The 10786-nt window shown below is 31.4% G+C and overlaps 1 protein-coding gene across 1 annotated transcript; it reads right to left on the bottom strand.

Moving 5' to 3' along the window:
* Nucleotides 1–1865: 1865 nt before the first annotated feature.
* Nucleotides 1866–3468, bottom strand: CHS3C (chalcone synthase 3). Its single transcript, NM_001371363.1, has 2 exons — nt 3066–3468; nt 1866–2943 (listed from the first exon to the last, which is right to left on the bottom strand). The coding sequence occupies exons 1-2, from the start codon at nt 3241–3243 to the stop codon at nt 1955–1957; spliced, it is 1167 nt and encodes a 388-aa protein (NP_001358292.1). The 5' UTR covers nt 3244–3468; the 3' UTR covers nt 1866–1954.
* Between the last annotated feature and the right edge of the window lie 7318 nt (nt 3469–10786).

Raw genomic sequence — 10786 nt, 5'->3', positions numbered from 1 at the left:
TTTTTTGGGGTTGATTTAGTCCCTAATACTAAGAAAGTATCCTACCATTTTTTTAGCCTATTGGGCCACCCACTATTGAATTGTTATTGGACCAACCACATATTTCCTGTTATTCTTGATTATCAGTTGCCTAAATAGGAAGACTCTTGAGTCATGATTGTATTGCAAAGTAAGCAATGATACATTTTTCTACAATTAATTATCTTCAATAATATGATAGTATTGTTTTTATCATATTATATATAGTTTGTATTTGTAAACATATTATAATTTATGACTAAAACAGGTCGGTGATAAGGAACATTTTTATCAGAAAATAACTACTAATTCTAACATTGGAGCCTATACTATACCTGGTAGGTGATATGGATATCCCCCCATAAACGTGTTAATACCTACACACACGTGTTATATGTGGTGAAATAGTTAACTGATGTAAAATCAATAATCCGAAATGATGACCATACTTTTTGTCCCAACTGAGATTTAATTCTTTAAGTAATCAAGATAGAAGTGCATTTTCTTAGCTACTAGGTTTACTAGATATTTATAGTTTGTCAGATTTTAAGGGTGTGATAAGAATTACAACTTGGTTGTGACAGGTTATGCTAATGACAAATAAATGCTAATGAGATATCAAAATTATGCTTTTATGTGCAAGGTTTTAAATGGTCATTCGGTTTTAAAATGCTCATTACATAAGTAAATTGGTTGGTATTAATACATCACAAAACTCCATGACTGAAACAAACTAACAAATGTCCCTAAATTGTGACAGATTTCACAATAAACCAAGGCCCCTAAAACAGAATCAAATTGGTACAGACGTAAAAAAAAATTGACACACCATAACCAGAAACAAACTAACATACCATGATTAGAATCATATTGGTATACAATGGCCAGAGCAGCAGAGCCAAATTGGCACCCCATGAGATTGTGATAAATTTCACAGCACACCATCACCCGAACAACAAAACCTAAATGATACACAGATAGAACCAAATCATAAATTACAATAAGATAAAAACTGAAACAAATTGTGTCACAAATTTTACATATTGAATCAGAAGCACACCATAAACTACAATCTGATAAAAACTGCAATCTGATACTCAACCAGAAGCACAAGATAAACTGGAATATGATAAAAACTACCTAAAGTGATAAACTGCGTTATGATATTTCATATATTAAATCAAAAGCACACAATGAAAATGTAATACAAACTGAAACAAATTGAGTAATAGATTTCACATATTGATGCACACCATAAGCTGCAGCATGATACCAACTGAAACATAAATTCTAACCTTAGAGCCCATACTACACCTCATAGGTGGTATGGAACATTTATTTTAAAGTGTTAATACGAAGTCATGGATAAATGTTATCTATTGTGGTTAAGTAGTTAACTCTTGTAAGGCAAATAATGCGAAGAGCAGTCCAACCACTTTGTCGACTTAGATTTTGTTCATTAAGTAATCAAGGTAGGAAGTGCAATTTCTTACCTACTAGGTTTACTTGATACTTATTAATCCCTTTTTTATAATGTTTTTCTCACAGACTCACAGTTAGATAACTCAATCAACACAAAAAAAAAAAAAAAAAATTAAGCCTAAGTGGACTACGTTAATTGGCACTATTCTCTTTACACAATTAAGCCATAAACCTGCAAAGTTCTACAGTCACTTTTATAGCAAGTCACAAAGAATCTTTCAATAAAGATGAAATTGGACAAGAGATATTCACTTTGCAACTGAATATATAGATGAATTTTGTGAAAACTTAATTGCATTAATAGTAATATAACATGTTCTTATTTACTGATATAAAAAAAGAAGCATGTGAGGGAAGCAGGGAAAAAAAGGAAGAGAAAGAATACATTTTTCAAACTCAACATGAAAGAATGAATAAGAAAGAAAAGGACTTGGTCTTGCACAAGATATATGGATTAGACAGTGACACTGCGGAGCACAACAGTCTCAACGGTGAGTCCAGGGCCGAAACCAAATAGCACACCCCAGTCAAGGCCTTCACCGGTTGTGCCAAGTCCATTTTCTATTGATTTCTTCCTCATTTGATCCAAGATGAATAGCACACATGCACTTGACATGTTACCATACTCGCTGAGCACATGTCTAGTAGCTTCCATTTTTTCAGGCTTCAAGCCTAACTTAGCCTCAACTTGGTCCAAAATTGCGGGTCCACCAGGGTGTGCAATCCAGAAGATAGAATTGTAATCGGAGATTCCCAAGGGTTGGAAGGCTTCAACCAAGGCCTTCTCAATATTCTTGGAGATGAGTCCAGGAACATCCTTGAGGAGATGGAAAGTGAGACCAACTTCGCGAAGGTGTCCATCAATAGCCCCTTCACTGTCTGGAAGGATTGTCTGGGCAGTCCAGACAAGCTGAAACAAAGGCTTTTCAACTGGTAAGGGGTCTGATCCAACAATGACAGCGGCTGCACCATCTCCAAACAAGGCTTGACCCACAAGGCTATCAAGATGGGTGTCAGTTGGGCCGCGGAATGTGACTGCGGTGATCTCAGAACAAACGACAAGCACGCGAGCACCCTTGTTGTTTTCAGCGAGGTCTTTGGCCAAACGAAGCACCGTGCCACCGGCAAAGCAGCCTTGTTGGTACATCATGTAACGCTTGACGGAGGGGCGAAGGCCTAATAGTTTAGTGAGCTGATAATCAGCACCAGGCATGTCGACACCACTAGTGGTGCAAAAGATGAGATGGGTAATCTTGGACTTGGGTTGACCCCATTCCTTGATTGCCTTAGTTGCAGCCTCTTTTCCCAACTTTGGTACCTCCACAACCACCATGTCTTGCCTTGCATCCAACGAAGGTGCCATGTAAGCACAAACACTCGGATTCTCTTTCAGGATTTCTTCATTTAAGTACATGTATCGCTTCTTAATCATCGACTTATCACCTGATCGAAATAATAAATTAAATTTCATTAATATCACTAATCAAATCAAAGGAATATGTTGAAAATAAGCAATATACATATTGTATAAAGAAATGAAGAAAGGAGAGAGATATATATCTTACACATGCGCTTGAATTTTTCTTTGAGCTCGGTCATGTGCTCGCTGTTGGTGATGCGGAAATAATAGTCAGGATAGGTACTCTGATCGACACAGTTTGGAGGAGTTGCGGTGCCAATAGCCATGACAGTGGCAGGGCCCTCTGCACGTTGTGCATTACGGATCTCTTCAACACTGACCATCCTAGCTAGTTAATTTTCTGAAGCAAAGAATGAAAGTGTAGTAGCTAGGAAAGAAAAGGCTTGGATGGATGTTGCAAAGTGGTTTGGAAGGGTGGGTATATATATATGAATAGATAGACAGTTGAACTTGAAGTGGGTAGGTGAGTACTGAGTAGATGATGAGCATGTTTCCTCTAACGAATTGGCTGTGTTCTGTGTTTTCTCTCAACTATATTGTACACTGCATGACTATGTTGACTGTTGATTGATAGCCTTGTTGAATCCATATATATATATATATATATATATATATATATATATATATATATATATATATTGTGCAAAACCACAAATCCTTTTTATTTTTCTTATTTATTCTTACCTATTCAGGTTGAAATTAAAGTGTACTCTATTTTGCCTTTTTCCCTGCCTTCCTCACATGGTTCTTTATGTATTCTAGTAAATAAAAATATGTCATGTTATAAATGCAATTAAGCTTACACATTATTGATCTATACAATTGCAAAGTGAATAGCTTTTATCCAATTTCATTTGTGTTTGATTATAAATTGGACTATAGAACTGTCTGAAACCAGGTTTATGGCTTAATTGTGTAAGGAGAGTTGTCACTTGTGACAATTAACTTAGTCCCCCTTGACTTAGAATTTTCTTTGTACAAAATGTAATATAATTTCAGAACCAAAAGTCAAGAATTTTTTTATTAGAAACTAAGTGCAAAGTTTAAAAATTAATTCTAACTTATAACAACCTAAAATATATTTAGTCCTTTTTATTATAAAAAATAGAAGTTTACTTCTTCTTTTTTTAATTACGAATGATACTATTATTACTAAAGGTTGGTCAAGACCTGTACATCAAAGTCAAAAAAAAAGAAAGTAATTGACAAGAAAACTCTATATCCAATCCATGTCATGAAAAGTGACACTTAACTAGCACTACAAATTTCTCGCTATTGCGGCGAGTTTGTTACAGTGGACTACAATAATGTCATGAAATGTTAATTTAGCTCAATAATTGTAGGTATGCTTTGTGTGTGTAAGACAAGCTAGGTATGCTTTGTGTGAGTAAGACCACATAATGTCATGAAAATAGCTTTTTATTCTTTGGTATGTAAGTAAGACCATGTTTCATGCTTTGTGTGAGTAAGACCATGCTTCATTCACTGATTTACAATCCATTACGAAATTCACTCTTGTAAAACACATATTAGCAACCACTCCTGTAAAAGTGACAGAGATAAAAGAAAAGTTGCGCATGCGTAAGATAAAACATTACACTCTCTCATCAGAGTGATAGAGATCAAAAGTCTAAAAATAATAAATCCATGTCTTTTATCCCTTTCCTTTCTTCATCCTTTATACATTGTAGCTGAATTTATTTTTACCGTAAAGCTAAATATATAGGCTTATTGCTTCCTATATTAGATAAACATGGTGGTGTTACGGTGAACATTTCAAAGATAACCGGGAGATAATTAGTGAAAAAACAAGATCCGTTCATGGAGGGAGGGATTATCAAAATATTATGCCAGATGATTGAGCACAAAATCTGGCAAAAAAATCATAGAGAGAACTTTTGATCCGTGTACTCAAACTGAGTGAGGAGCCATACATTGATCGTTGTACTTAAGGTTTAGGGGTTACCTTAATCACACAGACAGTACGACGACTCATTCGGATGGATTAAAAATTAAAGTTTTAGAAATATTGTTTATCATAGATCTCCTTGACGACTTCATTTTAACTCTCCCTTAACCGTGCTTCTTGTGGCTTCTTTGGAAGTGTCCAAACCACTTAACCGATTTTTTATTATCCTACCTTGTTGCATGTATAATCATTTCAGATTGTATCCTTTTTTGTGTAGCCACGTGCATCTTTAACATCTTCATTCTTGCATTTCTCACATTCCTTTCTCTCCTATTGTCCCTTTCTTGTGTTGTACTTGTGGGCCTCACATGATAGAAGTGGACAAATCCAAATCGTTGCTGTACAACATAATCCTTTTAAGGACAGGCATGAGATCTCACCACTTTTAATGCTTATTCCAGTTGGAAATGCTGATTCTAAAAACAAGAGAAATAACCGTTCACTTGAATACTCAACTCAAATTATACGTCATGGCCTCAAAAAAACATGACTCTAACCCTTAAAACAACCCACAATCTCTACTGTCTCTAAAGAATCATATCTTGATGAAATTCCAAAAATAGAATGGTAAAACAAGCTGTGTGAAGAAATATTATATCTAATAATGCATCAGCATCTAAATTAATATCGAATGAAAGACTAAGATATGGTACTAACTACTAAATAGCATCGATCCCACCTGACTGAGTTATTGAATTTTAAAACTGGATCAAATTGGAAACTAAGAGATAAAAGAAACAGATTATTTATTTTTTGTAAAATGCAGACACATTTTCATTAACCATACAGCAATAATATGACTTACTGAGTTAGAAGGAGCTCAAGTTGTAATAGCAACTATAAAAATGAATATAAAGATAAATTATACTTATTCACACCTCACATCCTAAAAGCACAAATGAATACAAATATAATTTGCACCAACAACAATGAAATTATCAAAACTCCTAATTACTTTATAAACTAAATAAAATTAAAAGATATTAAAAGTCCTTCAAGGAAAGGTAATCAATAAGTCACAAATAAAAAATCCTACTCTATCTCAATTGTTCAAGACACATGCTCAAAGCACACATCATATCTCGAGAAAGAAAAAAAAATCGACTCCTACACCTTAAAACAGACCAGAGACCAAAATCTATGCGGGGAGTAAACAAAAATAATTTGGTGGAATTTCCAAAAACAAAATGGATGAAAGTAGTGCATTAACACCTAAACGTAAAGCAATTTAATTGTTGGATGAACTAGTGTTGTTTGGTGGATACTCCGGCTTGTAGCAACCTCTTCCAAAGTCTTTATTAGAACATTCAAATCCGCTCATTTGGTGAGTCATGTTATTTGATGGATACGCCGGCAATATGTCTTGCATTTGTTGTATTTTATGGACTTGTTGATTAGCAAGATATTGAAATCCACTCATTTGATGAGTCATGTTGTTTGGTGGATGCACCGGCATTTCATGGACTTGTTGATTGACAAAATATTCAGATCCATTCATTTGATGAATCATGTTGTTTGATGGATACATCGACAATATGTCTTGCATTTGTTGCATTTCATGGACTTGTTGATTCGCAAAATGTTCAAATCCACTCATTTGATGAGTCATGTTGTTTGGTGGATACACCGGCATTTCATGAACTTGTTGATTGACAAAATGTTCAAATCCACCCATTTGATGAGTTATGTTGTTTGATGGATACACCGACAATATGTCTTGCATTTGTTGTATTTCATGGACTTGTTGATTGGCAAAATATTCGAATCCACTCATTTGATGAGTCATGCTGTTTGGTGGCATTTCTTGCATTTGGTGAATTTCATGAACTGGTTGAATTTCAGGATCTGGATGAGGAGTTGAATTTTGTGTGTCATCCTGGTGAGAAATTGTATTTAAAGTAATGTCATGAATGCTTTTTCTTATTTTCTTTTTGGCTTTTTGGCGAAGGTAGTATTTTTGAGCATGACTAGCAACTTGAGTAGAAGATTTTGTTCCAATATGTTTTGAGATGGTTATCCAGTCTCCCTTGCCAACTTCGTCAAGTGCAACTAAAAATTTCCTGTCATGAAAAAACAAATATGAGATGAAAATTTAATAAATTTTTCAGACTTCATTTCAGTTCAATAAAAGATTCGGAAGAAAAATTAAAACAACATCTTAAAATATATTAAATAATACAACGCAATTTTTCACAATGGATCTTGGTCTTTTCTCTATATACTGTGTTTATTGGGAACCAAAAATTGTTTTGTGCGTGTCTTATCTGAAACATTTCACGGTAATTAGTTGAAAAGCAACAACAAATTGACAGCGAAACAATGAATGCCCTCAAGTCAGAGCATGTAAAGAAAAAGTAAAATAGTGAAAAACTAAAGATCCAAATTGACTTAATATTTGTATTCTTAAATGCTGAGAACACTTCAGATCCAATTCGAGGTTATAGAAAACACTGTATTTTTAAGATTAAAGAAATAGTTCGTGAAAGAAACGGTTCCTTGAGACTAAAACCAAAAACTGATCCCAATAAAAAAAACAGAATAGACGATAAACTAAAAAAATTAAAGTGATTAGATTAAATAATTTATCTCTTTAAAACAAGTTCAATCCAATCAGAAAAATTGCAGCAATAATGAAAGTGTACATGTGTTCTTCTACAGTCCATTGCAACCCTTTTCCTCTCTGACGCTGAACCGATGAACCACCATTCTGCTGCACCAGTGCCTCAATTGGGACGTGGCTGGGCAAATCGACCGGAGACGACGACACAATCTGATTCACGTGCTGAGGCAATGTATGGTGGTGTTGGGTGGCCTCCGCCGGCAACATGGGAGGAAGCTGAGTGACAATGCTCGGCGCGAATAGCTCATCTAGATTCTGCCCCGGCGCAGTGTCATAATCAAAGAACCGAGTCAAATCATCCTCATCATCACTCAAACTGCTGGTCCCACCATTATTATCAACATTGTTATGTTGCTGAGAAAACCCAAACATTTTTTTTTCTTTGATCGCTTTCAGAGTTGAAAGCTGACTCTTAAGTCAACAGGGTTCTCTTTCTTTTTTTAAGCCATGACGCTGGTTTCTTTGAAACATTGAAGCCAAAGGCACGCTTGGAACTCATCTATTCATGTTATAGATCAATTAATCTTTCTTTTTGAATTTCAAAATATTTCCGATAAAAATCTTATCTTTTTAAAACTTTTTTGAATTTAATATGCAAACTAGATAATTTGATATACGGCTGTTTTTTTTTTTTTTTCTCTCTTTCAAAGTTGCTTATCTTATCCAAAGATACCAAAAAGGTTAATCTTAATAAGTTTACTCATTTAAATAAACTAGAAATTATAGAGGTGCATTTTTAGCATATTGTTTTAAACACAATATTTATTATTAGTTAAAATTTATTAGAAGTCATAAATTTTAATGATCCTATTTCTCATTTAATAACTCTCTTAGATTTGGGGTTTAATACTACATGTGTTATAAATAATGTGTCAAAGATTATACAAGATTTCTTAAATAATGTACATAATGTATTATTATATTGAATTTTATTATGATCTTTTGAAATTATATGTTTATTAATTTATTAAAGTTTAAATTTACATAAGTATATTAATTAACTTATTTATAAGTAAGTTCACAATTTTATTTGTTAATATTACTAAAAAGTGAGATTTTAATTATGTTTTTAAGAAAATTCAAATTAATTTATATAAAATAATGAATGTGGTCTCAAATTTATATAAGATAACTTATATTAGACTTGTAAAAAGTTAAACTAAACTTTTAAATAATTTATATAAGATAGTTAAACCAAAATTAACTATTGTATTTCAAGTATAATTATAATTAATTAATAATTTTTAAGAAGAAAAACTTATAAACAAAAAGTTAAAAACTAAAACAAACTACACCTTAAATATTATGCTACTTCAGATTGAGGATTTTTTTTCTTAAGTTTAACTTACTTTATAATTCTTCTTTTTAAATATTATTAATTATAGCAATCGTTTGATTTTAATTTTAAAATTTTGATATATTGTATAAACTGAATAAATCAACGTGTTTCATTTGTATTATTAAATTTATTATTTAAAAATAGAATACTCTACAATTTTACACTACCAAAATACATTATTTTTGAAATTTAAATTATATTTTCTAAATTCAAATTATAATCCTTTTATGTATTTCAATTTCAATGAAGTTTAGCAAAAAAATAAAGATTATCAAAATTTAATTTTACTTGATATTCTGATTTTTTATTTGTTTTATTTTATTAATTGTAAAATTCTTATTGAATGTGCCTAAAAATAATGTGTTGAGTTTGTGTCTATGTAAGAGTTTCTCATAAAAATAACACTGAAAAATAATACTAAACTTACATAAATTTTATGTATAGAAATTAATGAATCAATAAAAATGAACATTGAAAATATGTTTAAAAAATTACAAATAACATTAAATAAATGTCCTCTCTCTGTATCTACACAAACACATGCACACATTAAATAATATGTTTATACAAGTGAAAACTATGTAAATAGACAAGGAAAAATAAGAAAAAGATAATTCAGATGGTTAAGTAAAACAGGAAGAAAAGTCATGTAACTAAATGACTAGGAAAAAGTTTAAAAGATTGAGAAAAAAATGGATAGAAAAGTTACACAAATGAGAAGAAAACATATTATGGGAAAAAACCATGTAAATAAGTGGGTGGATGTGCAAGAAGTTAAGAAAAATTCTTCTTTTGTAGAATATATAGGATCTATTTAATTTGTTAAAAATTATAATATTAAATAACAAAAAAGTTATTGTGTTATGTTTGATTTAAAAAAGAAAAAATCCGGGGCAAAACAAACTATGGAATACTTTTTTTATAAACATAAGTACAATGTGGTATTCACAATTATTTTTAAAATGTTACTTTATTAATTAAGTTATTATTTAAAATAAAAGTTTTAAATACTTGTATTTCATTGTTGAGAAAATATTTTTTATTGAATAAACTTATTTAATTTATATTTTTGAAAATTTACATATATACGCATATCCATGCCATTTTATCAGCACATATATACCATGTACTAGATACTTGTTAGTTAGTTATATGAAAAGTATTGAAAATATTTAATAAAATGTTGTTCATTTAGTGTCCCGTAGAACCTTTTATTCATACACACCCAAATGGACCAAAATTGTTTTGAATTTAGAAATGGTGGAAAGGAATAAAATGCATCAACAAGTATGTAATGCTAAATCGTAGGATTCCTCTACTTTCTCATGTTGTATTCTCTTTTTACATCTTGTGAATTTGTCATTGTATTTAGAAGTGTTCATGATTAGTACTATCAATTTTTTATATTTTTGTCAAATCCGACTCAATTTATTTAAACATGTTCATCTATTCATTTATATTAAATTATTATTATTATACATGACATATATAATAATATTTTAAAATTTAAAAAATCAATTACTATTATACTTAAAAAATTTGTGGTTCAAATCAAGGCAAACCAACGAACTTATCCCATATTTCATAGTTGATCATTCATGTTTTAATTCCAAGCCAAACTCCTTCCCGAACGTTGATGCTTCTCTTTGGTAGATGTGTACGGTGAGGTGTGAGGTAAATGCCTGTAAAACTAAAAGACATTTTAGTGTTTCAAGACAATTAATGTTTTAATAGAGCTTTCAGTTTATCTACTTTTCTTTAAATTTCAATTCACTTGATATTTGTCTCCTTTTCCCTTTCTATTCTTGTGGGGTGTTTGGTTTGACTATTTTTTGTTTTTATTTTCAGTGAAAATTGAAAATGATGATAAAAATATGTTTGATTGAATTTTTAAAAATATTTTTAATAAAAATGAAAATAGGAAACAAGTAAAAAATG

This window comes from Glycine max, chromosome 8 (genome assembly GCF_000004515.6).
Source record: "Glycine max cultivar Williams 82 chromosome 8, Glycine_max_v4.0, whole genome shotgun sequence".
Lineage (NCBI taxonomy): Eukaryota > Viridiplantae > Streptophyta > Magnoliopsida > Fabales > Fabaceae > Glycine > Glycine max.
Note: the sequence above shows the minus strand (reverse complement) of the source record. Positions and strands in the feature narration are given on the sequence as shown.

Bases quoted from the DNA above. Each gene is read 5' to 3' on its own strand.
- CHS3C (NM_001371363.1), bottom strand. From the start codon at position 3,243: ATGGTCAGTGTTGAAGAGATCCGTAATGCACAACGTGCAGAGGGCCCT. The intron at 2,944-3,065 runs GTAAGATATATA...TATTTCGATCAG, and splicing joins AGAAAAATTCAAGCGCATGT to GTGATAAGTCGATGATTAAG.